This window comes from Dermacentor albipictus, chromosome 1, assembly GCF_038994185.2.
Source record: "Dermacentor albipictus isolate Rhodes 1998 colony chromosome 1, USDA_Dalb.pri_finalv2, whole genome shotgun sequence".
Taxonomy (NCBI): domain Eukaryota; kingdom Metazoa; phylum Arthropoda; class Arachnida; order Ixodida; family Ixodidae; genus Dermacentor; species Dermacentor albipictus.
This window is the reverse complement of record NC_091821.1, coordinates 454,588,389-454,608,290: the sequence shown is the minus strand read 5'-3', so window position 1 is coordinate 454,608,290 and position 19,902 is coordinate 454,588,389. Positions and strand designations below refer to the sequence as shown.

Below are 19,902 nucleotides of genomic sequence, written 5' to 3'. Positions count from 1 at the left end.
AAACAAATATGTAGATATACAGACTGCTCATCTCGAGCAAGCTTTTCACGACTCTGTCGTTTCCCCATTCATGTGCTGCAACTCTCAAGCGCTTATCCACGTGGAACAAAGAACATGTGCTTCCCGTCAACTCGTTTCCCTCGCCGCGTCCAGAGAATTACGGAACACGTTTGACGTGGCAAGTGTTTGTAGCTTTGATGCACGAAAGACGAGCGTCGTCGCGCCCAAGACCTCACTCGCTTTACTGCAGTGATTCCGACGTCATTTCCGACCCGTGGTCACTCAGCGTGCAAGAATGTTTTCGACGAGAACCGATTAGTATTTTTTTCTTTTGTTTCTTTCAATGAAGCCTCAAAATTCTGCGTGTTTCACTCGAAGATGATAGCACCCCCCCCCCTCTTTTTCGTTTAGGTGGCTTATACGAATAAAACTACATTATTAGCCTTGAACATAGATACGCCCTCCCCCCCACCCTCTCTTTTACGATGAGCAATTGGAAAGCGCGTCCCTCCTATCAAGGACGCTGACCGTGAATAGTCGAGGAACGCTTATCAAGCGCATGCCGCAGAAGCCGGGTGACGCGGGCCAGCTCAATGCCCCGATCGGCTTTGCCCCCAAAAGCGTGCCCCCCCCCCCCCCCCCAAAAAAAAGAAAGCCATCTCTCCTTCCATTCGCCGCGGATATAAATGCGAGCCGAAAACCCTGCCGCGCCACTTCGTTGAAAGGCACGGCTACACTCACAGCTACAGCAACAGAAGGACGCCTCTCGGATCTACACGCCCGAATTCCTTTTTCGTCTACCGGACTTCGCCACCTCAAGAAACGTAAGTTTAAGAAGACGCGACCGTGTAGCTCCTGGAGTGGTAAACGTTCGGCTCGCAGTATCAACGTTAGAAATAAGTTTTCATCTGCAGATGGCTGAAGTATTCATGTACGGTATTCGTGTTACTCAAAAGGCAGGCGTAGTACAAACACGATGGACGCTAGTATAGGTACGAACAGACAAATGCCCCTTTTTCTGTTCCTATAGCTGTGCCATTTTGCATGCCTGCCCTTTGAGTAATCCCTACCAACCAGCGCAGCCTCGTGTTTTTATAGCACCTCATTTGAACATATTTATCCGTGACACATTACTGGTCCATAAACCTTTCGGGCAGACAAAGTGGAGCAGATAGGGCCATCCATACTTCTGTGCAAAGCATGCGGCTGTAGAGCACCTCAAGAGTACTACTTCTGCGGCCGCTAGATTCCAGTTAACGCAATACATTGTGCTGCTCAGTCGCCCCCGTTCCTTCCACGGTTCTCGAGCATTGTCTCTTGATCTGTAGCCAGGAACGCACACACACACACACACACACACATCGACTTCCTGACTTCGCGCCTACTCGCTGCTCTAGACAGAAGTGTAGAGGACGATACAAGCAAGATAATTACCGTACTAACGTGTTAATACTATGCGAAACCGAAGTACGTTTAGACCGCTCTACATTATCACGTTCTATGAGCTGTGCAGACTGCCGGAATGGTCGTGGAACGTTCTGTGACATATACCTGGCTTTCTGTGAATATATACATGGCAGGTTTCTGCAATTTCGCAACGAGCAAATGTGCACGTTAACCAATGCTGTAGGACCAAGCAGAGAATTCCCGCCAATGAGGTTGCCATTGGTGCCTATTCTGCTGCTCTCCTGTCCCCTTGCTACCAAACTTGTAGGGCCCTATGCGCGCGGAACTGCTCGCATAATCGAGCCTTTTATAGACATGACCAAAGAAATCTTGGAGTGACTTCCTGTGTTTTATCGCGTCTCATTAGAAAAATGTGCTGTCATTTTACTGCTTTTAACAGCGCGCATACACGCGATATAGCTCACCTTTGGGTAGTTTCCGCATACGATGCATGCTTTTGTTCGTCAAGGATCAATATTCTTCACGCTCCAGATATTACACAGCTAGACATTTAGTGCACATTCTTCACCCGAAAATTCCAAAGCCGTGCTTACACATCGCAAGTGCGATAACTTTAGATGCATAGCATTCCCCGTTACTGCACACTGACACAACCAGTTAAACGATAGTTGTGTTCGCGTGACGCTTTACGCATCTTGTCTGTGTGGTTTTTCTGTGCCCCTTTGCTAACAATAGAAACACCTCAACTGTCCGTAGTTGCACTGAACCGGACAAATGATCTTGCCCCGCGTTTGCTTTAAGCTCGGTCAATTTCAATCGTTTTTCAAGTAGCCTGTATTTTACATGTTACAAATTCATCGCAGGAGCCCAGTGAACTTCAAGCCTGCGAGGTCTTTGGTGTTCAAAGCATCGGCTAAGCCAAGTTGCTTCACCACTTTGCGGGTGTCGTAAGCGCGACACAGGAAGCAGTCATCCATACGTCGTTCTTCAGCGCGTGTCGTGATTGTAGCAAGCCACGGGGGGATAAGACGCGAGTTTTCCATCGAGCGACAGCGGCGCTCCCCTAGCGTCGGCGGTAAATGCACGATAACATGACGCTCAAATGTCACGGGGCCAGTAACGTCATTGGATGGCGAAATTCAAGCGTGAGCTCTCGCTAAGGGTGCACGCGTTTACAAGCTGCATTATCGCAATCAGCTGACAGTGCGTGAGCTAAGGTATGCCTCTGGTCGATGTAAATGACCAGATCATTCGTGTAAATATTGGTATGTTTACCATCTCACTTCGCCGTCAAGTTTCAACAACGTCGTGCGCATAGGTGAGGCTGGGCACAGCGAAATGTTAATTTTCTTCAGTTTTTTTTAAAGGACACAGCCGTTCATTGAGGCGTGCACGGTAACTGCCAACCAAGCTTTACCACTCGAATTCCCAGGCAACGTGGTGCAGTAACTTCGCCCGAAAGGAAATTCAATTGCATTTGCACTCGTTTACATTTCCTTATTCGTCCCTCACCCACGCCCGGCTCAGCTTCCGATCCGAGTGTTTACAAATGCGCTTCCACGCTGTGTTTTGTCTTCATCATCGTCTGCTACGTACTCCATCGTACTGCATAATCCTGCTTTTCTTTCTTTTCTCCTATTAAGTGTCTCTGGCCACAGCTCACGCTTCATTATCACACGTGATGATGGCCGAGTCGTGCCTGCGCTGTCCTTCCCAGTTTAACACTTCGTTTTGTTTGCTCCTCCAGAGCCATGCAGCCCACAGTTGCTGTGACCCGTCTGCTGATACTTGCGGCCGCCTTTGCCGCCGTGCTCCTCGTGGCGGCCCCGCTTGCAGCTGAAGCCGCAGCCAGGCAGTTCTGCTCGCCCAACGGAGACGTGGTACGTTTCGCGGGCCTACAATTGCGCATTCCTATATTCAAGGGGTGCCGTCCGGGCTGCAAGAGATTAAATTAAGCGCCGTTACGTCTTTAAACATATGCCAATGACGTTCTAAAGCCACCCTGCACAGTACGTTCAACACTAACACCTCATTACCGAAGCGTGTCATTACTTTTAGCCTTTCGAACCGGTTGCGTGTTACGATAGTGGTTGTTTACGCACTCTCAAGAGCATTCTTTGCGAAAACCTGCCTATATACGACCAATCAGCTCTTGAAATACCGTGGAAACAGAGCGCGCGATATCTTAGCGTCACTTGTCGAGAGCGCACCAATTTACGCACCTGCACGTTGTATTGCCTTTTAAATTTTTTATGTACTTTCCCGCTTGCGTAGAGTTTGCGCGCGTTTAGTTTTCGCGTGACCATAGGCTTCCACGACGTACGTTTCTTGTGCTTCGTGCGGCGCTCTCGTACAGAACCTGGTAATTTCTGCCCCTCCGTTAGCACCCCCGCTGTCGCGGTCATCCATACCGTCTGGAGACTATTGCGACATACGGAGCTCGGATACGGTCCGCGCCTTTGGCAAATGGGAGAGAGAACAACATTACTGAATTGAATTGGGGTAAGGGGGATAGGGGATTAAGAGCTTGATGGGCGGGGCGCCAAGTCCAGTGCTCCACTGGCTTTTGCCGCCAGCCGATCGGTCACCCAGAAGAGCCTTCTGCACTTTCAGGTCTGAGCTGGCGAGTTGTGCGCCCCATTCATCCACTTTCTTAGTTAGATTATACCTAAGTAGGCATTTAGACTTGGCGGTCTCTTTTTGCCTCCCCATAGGATCTACAAAGACGGTGGCGAGTCCCTACACCAGACGGGCATGCCTATACAATGTTAGGAAAATATTGCTTACTGTTCATAAATTTGAGTAGACCCCGTTCGAACCCGGCGGAGATCTATTGCGTCTTCCCTTTCCAAAGATAAGGGGGGGGGGGGGGGCGCCGTATCTTTGCCGCACCGGTGAGCAAGAATACCTCGTGGTGTCATACGTGCCGGATCGTTATACTTCTTGCGACGGCTTCCTGCGAAGTCGCGGGTTGTGAATGGGAGGGCGATGGTTGCTCGGTTCGTGGGCTCTCGAGCTAGAGCCTCAGCCCTCTTGTTCCCCTCCAGGCCTGCGTGTCCCGGCCGCCACACCAGTCTGTGTGCATTCTCGAGTTCCTCTCTCGGTGCCTGGCTCGCTTAATAGCCGGCTGGTCCATGGCGAGGTATTCCGGCGGTAGCGGCGGCAAGAATTCATCCAAAACCGATTGGCTCGTACGGAGCCTTTGGGCCGAATTTGCCGCCACCGATTTCGATTACGCGCCTCCCTTCACACAGACTGTCTGCGTGAACGAGCGTTTACTGCGCCTGACCCGGTTTCCCGCTTTTGCTCCGCGCAACTGTCACTCTAGAGCACGCGGCGTTTAATGTCATTCTTGTAATGGAATATTTCGGTCCCGCGTACAAGCCAAATTTATTTGCGGGCACTCGTACATTCATGCCAGTGCTTGGGTTGGCCTGGCACAGCAAATGGACAACTTGCGCTGCAATTTTTCGTAATTCTACTTTCGCAAACGGCTTGCACAGCTATAATAAACGCTCGTTTGCTCTGACGCGAGGCTCGCCGCTAGCAGGGATTTCGTGGCCGAGCCAAGATAACCGCCCTGTCAAAGCTGTGCACCTGCCCGGTTAGGCACGCGAGTACGTTTAGTTTCCTTACCGGATGTTTGAGCCCGCCGCTGCTGTGACGTGCGAGGGTGATACAGGATCAGCTTTCCTTTCGTAGTTTTCGTGGGCCTTCTCTTCAAAGAGATAAGAACCGCTCAATGGAACATGCATTCTTTTAATGCCTTTTTTATTTTAATACCTAGTATGAAAGTATGTGCATGTTTCTTTCGAGGCAGCCGTATGGGTTCCCTCTGTAGCAATTGCTACGTACACTTGGGTGGATGTCTCATTTTCCTGTAATGAATTCTCTCCACCTTGCGGGTCTCCGCAAAACTGTTACGTTCTTTTTTTACACGGTGGATATTGGACGCCCTGTATAATTAACCCTCAGCTGATGGACATCCTTCTGTTTGCAGTGTCTCGGCCCCCTGGACTGCTGTTCGGGCCAATGCGTGAACGCCGTGTGCTGCGACGAGTACCTGGGAACCTGCCCGTTCGATTACTAGTAATGCTTCCCTTCCCTCTTGCATGGCTGAGCTGTGGCTGTTTCAACCGCATTTGAGCACGCTCGCTGGCATGGCAGCGGTAGCATTCGGTGTGGGCGCGTCTCGCGACGACGGGGCATAGCTTTCAGTCTGCATCTACATGGTTCTGATGTGGGAGCCTCTTACTGCATGTTCTGCCCTGCGTGTACCACAAGCAGGTTTTTTCTTTCTGGCGCTGTCTTTTTCAAAAACATTTCCATTTCAGTCCCTTGTACTTGAGAATGGTTGGGCTAAAGTTTCTTCGCAACACCTGACGAAGGCCCGGCCTACCCTCTATAATTCAAGCACCTCCAGCATAGTTCAAAATATGCGTAATCTTCACGACACTGAGTATAATTTGCACATTTTCTCGCTGTATCGCACCCTCATAGTAGGCAACGAATACCGAACTGGCATGTCCTCGGCTACACTACATTTCGGTAATGGCACTCATTCTATATTACTAACATGCTTTCCATGGATTTCACTTCCGTTCATGCGTAATTTTTAATATGTATTTGAATGTATGTCTTTATTGTGTAATCGCCGATCTTATAACTCTAATATCGCAGTACCAGCTGTGTAAGTAGGTCCTGTTATTCGGGTTCGTTTGTACCAACAGCTAGTTCAGCCGCATGCACTTTCACATCTGCCCGCGACTAACCGCCAACGCCGTTCGCGGCGTCTATCTACATGCTGGCATATCTCATTTGCGGTGCTTGGTGGTGGTTCAACAGCGATCCCTACTGGGGGCGCAACACGGTCTCCAACGCCACGGTGCCCACCACAGCTGCACCGGAGGAACCTGCAACCACCGCCACGGAGCTCGTCAGCACCGAAGAGAAGCTTGAAGAGGCCTCTACGCCAAACACGCTCTAACTCGGATACGACAGCGCCTAGACGGCCATGCCAATTCATCGGCTGTCGCGGTAGTTTTTAGGCACCACATGTACATAAAAGAAACGTAAAAAAACGCTTTTATACCGATGTCTGAAGTCTCGTCTGTCCTTTTCTTGAGTTACTTCCGAGGCTGCCGATCGAGCTTCCCTCGAAATGCGAATGGCCGTGGAGTGTCGGCCCAACATACCCGCTACGAGTGGGGCGGCCAAGCGCTGCTTGCGCACTGCTCCGTGATTTAGACCCTTCAAAGTAAATATGAGTGTACATCGGTCTATAGCTTTCGCTCTTGGGTGTCGATGCAAGGTAAATACACTTGGTATAGCGGACCTTTCACATAAGCCCATACGTTTAAAACATGGCTGTTGATCGGCAGTTCGTGGGACTTGGTGCCATCTGGGTGACGAGGAACACCTTCCTGCGAAAGAAAAAGGGCGATTCCATATCCGCTAAAAGCAAGAATAACGTAACTCTTTCAAAGCTGAGAAATTTGTTTTTAGTGCTCTGCTATTAGAGGTGTATTTTCAAATCACACGCAATTCTACTCTATGGGCGTTTCGAGCTTCCATCGCGACAAGCGGTGCAGCAAGAGGTGAGCCGTAGGGGTGTCGAAATCCCACGCCTGCACGGGCACGGTCTCTTTGCAGGCCGGCGAAGGCTTTGAGCGTACAGTGCTGGTCGCACCGTCGGACGCCAAACCCGCCGGCCAGCGCAGCCGCACAACTAAAACAAACGGTTATGTTGCAGTCGTGAGCACAGGATGCACAAGCGCGAATAGCTTTAAAGGCGGCTTTTTCCGTGGCTGTAGCAGTCATAAACGAAGGTCTACATTTTCTAGCTGACTACAAAAGCGTTTAACGTTGAGCTGTGGTCATAGCTTTTAACGGCAGGCAGGCAGGCAAAAACATTTAACGTTGAGCTGTCGTCATAGCTTTGCGCTGTAACGAGGCGCCCGTGTCGAGCGCACGATGTGTGATTCTCTCGCCTTCCGGTCGCCGCAATCATGGCAATTCGATTATTGATTCGTGTTTCGAGAACATGACAAAGCATTTTACCTGGCTTTAAATAAATTATTTAGACTTAATTAAATAAATTAATACACGTTAGTGACTCGTCTCGGTGCGTTGATCACTCAGATACTAGAAAACATAAATGGACTAGCGTGATCATCACTCAGCAATAGAAAGACTTGTTAGCGTGTGCTCATATCACTCACATCAAGCATTTTATATTACGATGACTGCATTATGATAACTCCGATAATCGCATGAATCTCGCTTATTGGTTACGCAACCAGAGATGTTCTTTTAATGTGATGGTTCGATGCCACAACGGTGAACTAATTTCGCCTCCCAATTAAGTCGTGCGCTTTTGTGCTTTATCTGCTACAATAGGGAAGCTAAAATGTGGCACTGTGTGGATATCATTTGTGACATGGCAGTCTCATAACACTGAGTTCTGAAGCGGCTGTTACAATTTCCTTTCCCTCATCATTGTGGTGTTACCGGCTTGATATAGAACAGTCGCCGCTATTAGCTGAAGTAAAACTGCCTAATAATTTTAGCCCCTCAAATAATTACAACTTTGTTGCATCGCTGTCGTGCGGGTAACCGTGCAAGGACGATAAAAATAACCTCGTCTTAAGTAACGTGTTGATTTTATGCTAACGTAATGTAGCAGAAGCCTAGCTTGCCCAACTGAAGTCATTAACTGTTTGCTTTTCACATAGAATAAAAACGAAAAGCTGTAGAGTGCGCATCGATTGGTGAGGTAGAGTGCAATTGCCTTGCTGTTTTGCCTTCGTTGTGCAGGAATACATACTTTTTTAAACCGGGGCATGGTTCGCAGAGAATGCGGTGTAAAAGGGCACCGCAATATTGTAACCAACAGTTACGACGGCCGTTTGTATGAGAACTAATTTATTTTGGGCGAACCTGTGCCCGTCAACAAGAACCGACTGAACACAACAAAAACGTCCATCGAGTTTCGCTTCTTCGACCTCAGAATACAGCATACAGCATACACTTCAGAAGGAAATGTCAACTGCGAGGCCCTCACTGAGCTGCAACAGCGGATAGAACGCAATCTGAACGAAGCAATAGACTGTAAGCTTGCCACATTGCTCGACGCCTCCATTGCAAAGGCTCTCGAAAGCGCAATGGACAACCTCCTTACTGCGAAACTAGAAACGCTACTACTGCCAAGAATTGAGCAAACCTTTGTGGCAAGAGAACAACAGCGACAGGAAAACATGGACGACACGCGCAGTGTTTCAAGACATGGTCGCGACTCTGGCTCAATATCACAACACCCGCTTGACAGAATTGGAAAACACCCTACTCCGTCCCAGAGCAGGTCCCCTAAGAAGAAGAACAACTTTATTGTAGAATGAAACGCTCAATGGGTGGAGCCCCTAGACAAAGGCCCCACTGGCTTCCGCGCGCCGTCTTGCTTGTCGGATGATGGCCCTTTGGACCTCTTCCTGTGAGCTGGACAGCGCCGCCTCCCATTGTGTATGCTCCGTAATTTCTTTCTTTGTCTTTTGTGGATATGCCGTGCATGCCCATGAGATGTGGTCTAAGGTTGGCGTGGCTCCGCACCATGGGCATGTGTCCGTATATCTTTCCGGATGAATTTTATGGAGAATGTGCAGGTTGTTATATGTATAGGTTTGCAGCTTTCTCCGTATAACCTGTTCTTCCTTAGTGAGATTCTTATCTGGGGGTGGTAGCTTCATTCTATTTCCTCGGTGATAGTTTAAAATTGCAGAGTAGTTCTGGTCAATCGGGATCGGGTCGTCAGAGGCTTCCTGTGAGCACCCGTGGGGCGTAGCAATCGCACGGGCTACTCTGTCAGCCTCTTCGTTTCCCCTGATTCCCTCATGACCGCGTATCCATAAAAGGTGAAATCTGGCTCGGGGTTTTATATCTTGTATAATCCTATAGGCTGCGGTGCATACTCGTCCCCTGAGGTAGCTTCTGCATGCCGCTTGAGAGTCTGATAGGATGGTTATTTGTTGTTGGTTTGATTCCGTTGCTTTGATAGCAAGGGCTATTGCGATTTCTTCTGCTTCCACGATAGTGGTGTTGTGAGTGGAGGCGCTGATAATTTCTCTGCCCATGTAGTCAGTGACAGCAGCTACCGTTCTTTTCTGCCTGCCTGGGTATCTTGCCGCGTCCACGAAGCGGGAGTTTGGTTTGTCGCCGTGCGTTTTTTCAATGTATGCAGCTCTGGCTTCTCTTCTGCCTGCATGTAGAGTTGGGTCCATATTTCTGGGTATTGGCGCCACTTTGATGCAGTTTCTGATTATTGTGGGGATGGGCTTAGTTCGGTTGTGTTTTTCAAGGAGCTCGTGATACCCGAGTCTGCCAAGGAGTTTCCTACCCGTGGTCGTTTGTGCGAGTCTGTTCCTTTGAGTGATCAGCTGAGCTTCTGCCAGTTCCTCGAATGTATTATGAATTCCTAGAGACATGAGTTTTTCGGTTGGAGCGCACTGCGGAATTTGTAGGGCGATCTTGTAGGCTTTCCTTAAGCACGAATTCATCGCATCCCTCTCTGTTTTCGTTAGCTGGTAATACGGCAAGCTGTAAATGAAGCGGCTAACCACCAGACTTCTGATTAGGCAAAGGGTGTCTGATTCCTTCATCCCCGTCCTATTCGTGGCTACCCGCTTTATCATTCTCGCGACTTGTTGTGTTGCCGTCTTGATGAGGTTAAGCCCGTGTTGGCAGTGTTGATTTGATTGTAGCCACATGCCTAGTACCCGGATTGTGGTCTTCTCAGGTATTGCATCATTGCCAAGTCTGATTTCCAATTTAAGGGCAGGGTGCATCGGGACGTTACGATTCCCTTTGCCTTTCCAGACTCGTATTATCTCAGATTTCTCTGACGCACATTGCAGCCCTCTGGCTCGCACGTATGTCTCGATTTCACAGGCAGCTGCTTGTAATCGTTCTTCTTTTTCACGTAGCGACCCGGTGACACACCAGACTGCAATGTCATCCGCGTATAGGGCGTGCTGGATACCCGGGATGGCTTGTAGTTTTCTTGCGAGGCCTATCATCGCAATGTTAAATAGCGTTGGCGAGATCACTGCGCCCTGGGGAGTACCCTTGCTTGGTGCCTCGAAAGTCTTTATTTCTACTGCGCCAAATTTAATCTCAGCGGTTCGTTGGTTTAAAAAGCTGCGAACATAGTTGTATATCCGCTCTCCACAGTTTATTTCAGCCAGGCCATCGAGTATTCCTTGGTGGCTTACGTTATCAAAAGCTCCTTTTATGTCGATGGCCATGACAACGTGTTCGCTTGATTTTGGTATATTTGTCAAAACCTCTTCCTTCAACTGTAGGAGGATGTCTTGAGTTGAGAGTTTGGGTCTGAATCCAAACATAGTGTCTGGAATGATTTCATTGTCCTCCAAGTAGTTTTGTAATCTAGAGTTTACTATTCTTTCAAACAGTTTCCCCAGACAGGAAGTTAGGGAGATTGGTCGAAGGTTACTAATTGCTAATTTCTTGCCAGGCTTTGGAATTAAAACTATTTGAGCGTGCTTCCACTCCTTTGGAATAGTACCCTGTTGCCAATGTTCATTTATAAAGGTAGTATAGGCCTGTAACGCCTCATCGCTTAGGTTTCTAATCATGGGATTAGTTATCCGGTCTTTGCCTGCCGCTGTGTTTCGGGTCATTTTCGCTATGGCAGCTCTAACTTCTTCGATGGAGATGGGTTCATCGAGTTCAGGGTGAGGCGCCCCCCCCCCCGTATTTGGTCCCACAGGGTGGGGGAGATGGGTCTGTTCCGAAGCACTTGTTATATAATTCTTCTTTGAGTTCTTGTTCCGTCCCTGGGTACGTATGGATTAGCCGTTCCACCGCTTTACAGCCCTCGTTCTTGGTTTTTGTTGGTTCCATAATTGTTCTTAGTATGCGCCAAGTTTTTGCGGTACTCAGTGTGTCATTAAGGGAGTCACAGAAGCGTTCCCAATTGGACGTAGTTAGTTGCGTTGCGTACTCTTCCGCTTTGCGGGTGATTTCTGCAATGCGTACTTTTAGCTGCCGGTTCTGTGTCTGTCGCTTCAATCTTTTTGTTAGTCCTCTGCGTGTCTCCCAGAGATGCAGTAAGTGAGGGTCTATCTCAGGTATGTCACATGTGCAGGCTGTTTTTTTTTGTGACTTTATCCTTTTGTGTTCTTAAACTTTCACACCATTTACTTAAATCATCGATTGTGGTGCTTTGCTGGCTCTGCATCCGGCGGTATTTCACCCAGTCGGTAATTTTGGCTATTCCTATGTGGCGTTTGATTTTCCCAATCCAAAGTGTGGTGCTGATGATGTAATGGTCGCTGCCTAAATCATTTAGGGTGTTTATCCATTGCGCATCTTCACAATTCTGCACTATCGTGAGGTCAGGGCTGGTGTCCATGCTCACACTGTTGCCCTGTCTAGTGGGCACTCCAGGATCCGTTATTATTGTCATGTCTAGTTGTTCTGTTTGTTCCAGGATGTTTCTGCCCTTAGCGTCCTGTTTCGGGTATCCCCAACTAGGATCTTTTGCATTAAAATCACCTACTATCACCAGTGGTCTTCCCTTTACCAGGCGGGCAGTTTCCTGCAAGAGTCTGTCAAACTTTGTCTTTCTCTGTAAATGTTTAGTATAAAGGCACTCTTTTTGTTCAGGCCTTTATATATGATTTCTATTAGTAAATGGTTAATATCCGTATCGGTAAAAGGATCGTGTTTTATTGCGGTAATCGATTTCGCTACCAATGTTGCTATTGCTATCTCCGAATCCGGGTATGTGAACACCTCGTATCCCTGAAGGGTTGGAGGGGATCCGACTTCCTGAAGGGCTATGACAGGTGGTGGCTCGCTCTGTGAGCTCACCAGCTGTGTTAAAAGTCCCCTTTTCCGCCGGTATCCACGACAGTTTCACTGCCAGATTTCGCAATTTTCTGTTATAGTTGGTTTATGTTTAGGCATGGTTGCTTTCTTGTGCAATGGCTGCCAGCCCTGGCCTGGCGTATGGCTTCTCGGCTCTCTCTATCTAATGTTAGCTCTGGTAATTTGCTTACGCACCGTTTTCATGATTTCAATTTGCAGAGCTTGGAGTTTTTTGTCGAACTTCACTTCAAACTCAGTCATTTGTTGCGTTAGTTGTTGTGGTATTTGGGCTGACACCTGTTGGGTGATCTGTTGCGCTATTGAGGGTAATAGTTGTTCGAAAGTCTGTTGGATTTGTGTCTGGAGTGTTTCGACCGACTGTATTCTAGGGCGCTTTTGGGGTCAGGGTCCATATCGGGTGGAGTGCTGCTCGCCACGTAGCGGTTAGACCGCGTACGGGCTCCTGGAGTCGCGCTCTCCGCGCCAGCTGTTAGGGTTAGCGTGGCGAGTCGAAGTGCAGGCGATGGTCTTCGATTTCGGAAGAACCGGGATTTGCATCACCAAAAACTTCGTATCGGCGACATCCTTACGCCTTCCGGTATATGTGATGCAATTTCGGGAGTGGAGTGGAGCGGAGATTAACTCATACGTGCATTAATTAGCGGCGGTATAAAAGAAAAAGTGGGGGGCGGAGGGGATTGCTGAGACAGGTGCTCGACATCCTTACGCCTTCCGGTATATGTGATGCAATTTCGGGAGTGGAGTGGAGCGGAGATTAACTCATACGTGCATTAATTAGCGGCGGTATAAAAGAAAAAGTGGGGGGCGGAGGGGATTGCTGAGACAGGTGCTCGAAAGCGTTTCCACGCATGTTTTGTCGGTGTACTCGATGAACTAAATGCCGCTTTGAAAAAATTGTGATGAAATGTTGGCACAATTTGAAATGTGTCGCAGAGTAAATCCGAAAAGAACCGACGCGTACCATGTGTAAAAAATGTGTGAAAACTACTGCTTCAAGCTGATGTTATGCAGCATTGACCGAGGCAGGCATTGCCTGCCTGCCTGCCTGCCTGCCTGCCTGCCTGCCTGCCTGCCTGCCTGCCTGCCTGCCTGCCTGCCTGCCTGCCTGCCTGCCTGCCTGCCTGCCTGCCTGCCTGCCTGCCTGCCTGCCTGCCTGCCTGCCTGCCTGCCTGCCTGCCTGCCTGCCTGCCTGCCTGCCTGCCTGCCTGCCTGCCTGCCTGCCTGCCTGCCTGCCTGCCTGCCTGCCTGCCTGCCTGCCTGCCTGCCTGCCTGCCTGCCTGCCTGCCTGCCTGCCTGCCTGCCTGCCTGCCTGCCTGCCTGCCTGCCTGCCTGCCTGCCTGCCTGCCTGCCTGCCTGCCTGCCTGCCTGCCTGCCTGCCTGCCTGCCTGCCTGCCTGCCTGCCTGCCTGCCTGCCTGCCTGCCTGCCTGCCTGCCTGCCTGCCTGCCTGCCTGCCTGCCTGCCTGCCTGCCTGCCTGCCTGCCTGCCTGCCTGCCTGCCTGCCTGCCTGCCTGCCTGCCTGCCTGCCTGCCTGCCTGCCTGCCTGCCTGCCTGCCTGCCTGCCTGCCTGCCTGCCTGCCTGCCTGCCTGCCTGCCTGCCTGCCTGCCTGCCTGCCTGCCTGCCTGCCTGCCTGCCTGCCTGCCTGCCTGCCTGCCTGCCTGCCTGCCTGCCTGCCTGCCTGCCTGCCTGCCTGCCTGCCTGCCTGCCTGCCTGCCTGCCTGCCTGCCTGCCTGCCTGCCTGCCTGCCTGCCTGCCTGCCTGCCTGCCTGCCTGCCTGCCTGCCTGCCTGCCTGCCTGCCTGCCTGCCTGCCTGCCTGCCTGCCTGCCTGCCTGCCTGCCTGCCTGCCTGCCTGCCTGCCTGCCTGCCTGCCTGCCTGCCTGCCTGCCTGCCTGCCTGCCTGCCTGCCTGCCTGCCTGCCTGCCTGCCTGCCTGCCTGCCTGCCTGCCTGCCTGCCTGCCTGCCTGCCTGCCTGCCTGCCTGCCTGCCTGCCTGCCTGCCTGCCTGCCTGCCTGCCTGCCTGCCTGCCTGCCTGCCTGCCTGCCTGCCTGCCTGCCTGCCTGCCTGCCTGCCTGCCTGCCTGCCTGCCTGCCTGCCTGCCTGCCTGCCTGCCTGCCTGCCTGCCTGCCTGCCTGCCTGCCTGCCTGCCTGCCTGCCTGCCTGCCTGCCTGCCTGCCTGCCTGCCTGCCTGCCTGCCTGCCTGCCTGCCTGCCTGCCTGCCTGCCTGCCTGCCTGCCTGCCTGCCTGCCTGCCTGCCTGCCTGCCTGCCTGCCTGCCTGCCTGCCTGCCTGCCTGCCTGCCTGCCTGCCTGCCTGCCTGCCTGCCTGCCTGCCTGCCTGCCTGCCTGCCTGCCTGCCTGCCTGCCTGCCTGCCTGCCTGCCTGCCTGCCTGCCTGCCTGCCTGCCTGCCTGCCTGCCTGCCTGCCTGCCTGCCTGCCTGCCTGCCTGCCTGCCTGCCTGCCTGCCTGCCTGCCTGCCTGCCTGCCTGCCTGCCTGCCTGCCTGCCTGCCTGCCTGCCTGCCTGCCTGCCTGCCTGCCTGCCTGCCTGCCTGCCTGCCTGCCTGCCTGCCTGCCTGCCTGCCTGCCTGCCTGCCTGCCTGCCTGCCTGCCTGCCTGCCTGCCTGCCTGCCTGCCTGCCTGCCTGCCTGCCTGCCTGCCTGCCTGCCTGCCTGCCTGCCTGCCTGCCTGCCTGCCTGCCTGCCTGCCTGCCTGCCTGCCTGCCTGCCTGCCTGCCTGCCTGCCTGCCTGCCTGCCTGCCTGCCTGCCTGCCTGCCTGCCTGCCTGCCTGCCTGCCTGCCTGCCTGCCTGCCTGCCTGCCTGCCTGCCTGCCTGCCTGCCTGCCTGCCTGCCTGCCTGCCTGCCTGCCTGCCTGCCTGCCTGCCTGCCTGCCTGCCTGCCTGCCTGCCTGCCTGCCTGCCTGCCTGCCTGCCTGCCTGCCTGCCTGCCTGCCTGCCTGCCTGCCTGCGGTAGGTAGTATCGGTAGTTGGTTTCTGCACCCACCACCTCCCAGCTTCGAAGGGAAGAGCGTTCATCACGTCCTGCCACGAGGCTGGTGATCATTCCACAATATGCAGTGATATACGTATCTTCGATGCGTCGCTGCACTGCCAATAGCGACAACGTGGATGCGGCAATAGCAGCGATCCCTGACCGTGCCAGCACAACCGCCGAGCTGCACCTGCGCAATCATTATAGTGATTGTTGAATCACGATGCTGGACACAACGTGTTCTTGTTTCAGTTCCATCGTCAGTTTATTACAATTAGCGTTAGTATATTCCACGCACTTTGCGGTGGTTTCCACCCGTCTGGCTTCCAGCGTGGCTGCCTATCTCTCTACTGTTCATCCGCTAGCTTACCTCACTGGGTAGTTCAAACGGCCAATCGGTGGGACAACTTGGGTCACGGTTGTTTGACACTGCAAATGTGCCGTTCATCATTAATCCCTTTAACGCCAACTTGTTACTCGGTATGCACGTGTCATATTGTTACGCGCGCAGGAGACCGTTTATCACCCTTACGGATGAACGAACTGTTAGTTTAGGCCACGAAAGGGAGCGCGAGAGTGGCCTTTCTGCCGCCCGGGACCGCAAGCACGTTCTTCGTTTTCCTGTCGCAGTAGACCACTTCACAAGATATGCTGAAACTGCTGCACTTGCTTCGGCTGCTGCTCGCGACATCGCCGCATTCATCTTACGGCATTTCGTCTTACGGCACGGCGCACCGCGAGAACTGCTCAGCGACCGAGGCTGTGTGTTCTTGTCCGAAGTTATTAATGAGCTACTCGCCGCGCGCCGCACTATTCACCGCACCACTACGGCGTATAACCCACAGACTAATGGCCTAACGGAACGATTGAACCGCACTCTTGGTGACATGCTCACCATGTATGTTGCGTCTGATCATTCCAACTGGGACGATGTCCTCCCTTTTGTGACATACGCATACAATACCGCCTATCAGGCTACCACAGGTTTCTCACCATTTTTCCTTCTTTATGCACGTGAACCATCCGCAACCCTCGACACCGTACTATATCACCGGATGCCTCTGAATTCACCCCTCTTTCCGAAGTTGCTGGCCATGCTGAAGAGTGCCGCCAACTGGCTCTCTGGTTAACGTCGGATACCCAAGGAATCCACAAAGATCGCCACGACAACGATCAGCCCACACAGTCCTCCGTCGTGGCCTCTCACGTCTGGCTTAGGCTGCCCTTCCAAGCTCGAGGCCTTAGCCCGAAGCTTGCTCCGAAATATCAGAGTCCATACCGGATCGTCGCGTGTACATCGCGTGTGAATTATGTGGTCAAACCGGTGACGCCATCTTCGGACAAACGCAGCCGTGGCCGCGAAACGGTTCACGTCAGCCACCTGAAGCCATACCACGACCCCCTTATCGTATCATCCCCTTAGGGCGCCAGGATGGCTCCTCTTCGCCTCGGGGGCAATTGCATGTGGCACTGTGCGGACTGCCACCGCTGCGGCGCGAGACCCGAGCTCGGGCTGCTAATGCGAAGCGCTAGGACTCGTGATCAAGAGCTACCTGCGATCCCTCGAACGAGCTGCAATAAATCCCATTTCACTGGGTACAGATCTCATGATGACTGCCGATGGTAATGCGTTTAGGATTGGATCATTAGAGTGACACAACGTATTAGCACCGTCGAAACGAGTTATGTATGAGGCGTGTACTGCAGTGGAATACCTCTTTCGAAGCTTCCCTGAGAACAGTCGGAGCCATCTGGCGCCACCACCAAGAAATATGCGCGTTTCCTCCAAACTTCATGGCGCGTCGGTGCGTGTGAACGCTGAGAAACGCTTCATGCGACAACCAGGTTCCTCTCTCGCGCTTCTTTCTGGACACGCTGAGCCATCCAGTGGCCATGCTTTGAAGTCGGCGCGTGGCCTCCGAGACGAGACGAGACGCGTGGCGCGCCGGTTCCTGCAATCCCCGAGAATTGTTCCCTCCCTAGCAGCACACACAGTGGCGCATGCTCAGTGACCCAACTTGGCGACAGGTTCATTGAAGAGCTGTGCATACTCTGTGCATTCATGGCGCAGCTCGCTAAGAGAGAGAGAGAGAAAAATAACTTGTTGGGTGGTGTGATGGAAAGGCGCTCAGTCAAGAGCCTCGCTTGCGTCATTCTTCAGTAAAGCACTGATAAACGCCGCAAGGTACCTTTGGTCGTCGGCGCTGGCTGCTTCTGTCAGCCACCCGGCATAGGGCTTCGCAGAAAGATTTGTAGGGACAGGCAGGGGAAATGGGGATGCTCCACAGGACCAGAGGATATGGGATGTGTTTGGGTGTTCGCCACAGTATCGGCAGGGTGGAGGATCTTCAGGTAAGAGGCCGCGGAGGAGGGGCATTCGCGCTGGTGTAGGGAGTGTTTCGGTCTGGGTCTAACGAATCAGTACACCCTGTTCACGGGTGAGCACTTCACTGAGCTTGGGGAACTTGTGCCTTGCCTATTGATATGGCCTCAGAAGCAGGGGAGCCTACCTTTTCGTCTCGGCTGGTCGCGGAATATAGGTTGCCTGGTTCAAGGTCTCGAAGGAGAGCTGACTAGCTCTTTCATTTCCCGGCAGCCCTTCGTGACCAGGTATCCAGATGATTTCCAAAGGACCCTGAAGGTGCTCTTGAATAAATGTCGAAATGTGGGGCAGGGAGATCGTTGTGCAACAATTTCCTGCGAGCCGCCATGGAGTCGGCAAATATGATTCTTGGGGAGGCCGAGTTACTAGGGGGCATGTGTTTGATCGCGGTTGCGATGGCTGTCAGTTCCGCTAAGGTCGGATCTGTCTCTGGGTGGATCTGTCTCCGCATGTACAGTTTGCAGGTCGTTAGTCAAGACTGCTATAGCGGAGCTCCGTGCACCAGCGCTAGCATGAGCGTAGAAGTATATGCCGTCAGGGTGTCTTGCCATGTACCTCTTGAAGTAGGAAACTCACTGTAGTCGCCTCTCCTTGCCTCGTTCTGGATTCATGTGGCGTGGCAGTGGAGCTATGGTTAGGAGTTCGCGCTGTTTCGGAGGTAGTGGGCTCGTGTTCACAAGGGGCGCAGCTTCTGGATGATGACCGGTGCTATGGAGGATGTGCGTGCCTTGACACGTGCGCTGCAAGCGCAGCTCTTGGCGACGACGATGAATACTGACTAGTTCCGCCACCGTGCTGTGGCAACCGATGTCAAGGAGGAGATTAGTGCTGGCACTAAACGGGATACCGATGGCCAGCTTTGTCGCCTTCCGGATGAGCGCATCAACGCGATTGATATCTTACTGTCGTAAATTGGCATAGGGCAGATGATAGCGCAAGCGCGGCATAAGTGCGTTCCTTAGTTGAAGCATATCCACCTCTTTCACTCCATTTTCTCGGTTAGAGACCCTACGCATCATGTGCAGCACCTGTTCTCTTTGCCTGAGCAGGTGCTGCACCGTCGCAGCGGGACCTCCATCTTTCTGGATATGGAGGCCGAGTATCTTAATGCATTTTGGTTGGGAAACCGGCACGCCTTCGTTTACAATTTGTGTGGTGGGCAGCCTCCGTCTTTTCTGTTGGACCAGTAGCAACTCAGACTTTTCCGACGCACATCTAAGGCCAATAGTTTGAGCAGCCTCATTCATCCTGTTCATAGCCTGTTGGAGAGTTTCTTGGATATGCCCTGGTGAACCCGTGTTGATCCAGATGGCGATATCATCTGCGTAGATCGCATATTTTATGTCGGGCTTGTCTCGTAGCGCTCTATGGACTACGCACATGGCAAGATTAAAGAGTGTGGGCGAGATCACGGAACCCTGCGGGATACCTCTCTCGGGATGCTGTTGTGAGGTGATGTCGCCTACTCGTAGCGTGTACGTACGACTCCGTAAGAAGTCCCTGATATAGTTATAAAGCTTGGTTCCGCAGCCAGTAGCTTCGAGGTCTTGCAGCATAGCTTCGTGGTAAACATAGCCAATTTCTTGAGGTCGATGGCAAGAATATCTTTAAGCTGAGCGCTGCTTGTTCGCTTCGTGATTTCTTCATGTAGCTGCAGCAGAACGTCTTGAGTAGATAAGTGATGTCTGTATCCAATCAAATTATGGGATAGGTTTTGGGATTACTCAAGGTGACTAAGAAGTCTGTTAAGCACGATGCGCTCCATTAGCTTACCGACGCGTGATATATGTTAGCGATATTGAACGCTGATTCGCTATGGCTTTGGGCTTGCCAGGCTTCGGAATGAAAATGATGCTGGCTGTCTTCCACTCTTTTGGCAGGCTGCCCGTGTTCCGCACATTGTTAATTTGCTAAAGTAAGAATGCATGATCGGCTTCTGTAAGGTTGCGGAGCTGTGTTGTCGTAATTTGGTCTGGTCGTGGCGCTTTATTCGGCTTTGCTTCTGCTAAGGCACGCTGTTGTTCCACTAATGTGATTGGGCCGATGAGACTCTCATTTTCTGGCTCTGTGCTTTTGTAGTCGGCATACTGTGGTTGCGTTGGATCCACAATGTGTGTTGTTATAAGCTCGTTGAAAAGGTCGTCGGCATGCTCAAATGTTTCCAGCAGCTTTCGGAGCTTATGGGACGTTTCCGTCTTTGCCTGGGTTGGGTCAATGAGTGAT

At 52.1% G+C, this 19,902-nt stretch overlaps 1 protein-coding gene across 1 annotated transcript; it reads left to right on the top strand.

Moving 5' to 3' along the window:
• The first annotated feature begins 664 nt into the window (after nucleotides 1-664).
• LOC139054778 (uncharacterized) lies at nucleotides 665-6,502 on the top strand. Its single transcript, XM_070532375.1, has 4 exons — nucleotides 665-824; nucleotides 3,155-3,287; nucleotides 5,408-5,496; nucleotides 6,253-6,502. Exons 2-4 carry the CDS (start codon nucleotides 3,159-3,161, stop codon nucleotides 6,392-6,394), a joined length of 360 nt encoding a protein of 119 aa, XP_070388476.1. The 5' UTR covers nucleotides 665-824; nucleotides 3,155-3,158; the 3' UTR covers nucleotides 6,395-6,502.
• The last annotated feature ends 13,400 nt before the right edge of the window (nucleotides 6,503-19,902 follow it).

Coding starts and splice junctions, on each gene's coding strand:
- LOC139054778 (XM_070532375.1), top strand. CDS start 3,159: ATGCAGCCCACAGTTGCTGTGACCCGTCTGCTGATACTTGCGGCCGCC. Junction 3,288..5,407: donor GCTCGCCCAACGGAGACGTG/GTACGTTTCGCG, acceptor TTCTGTTTGCAG/TGTCTCGGCCCCCTGGACTG. Junction 5,497..6,252: donor ACCTGCCCGTTCGATTACTA/GTAATGCTTCCC, acceptor GTGGTTCAACAG/CGATCCCTACTGGGGGCGCA.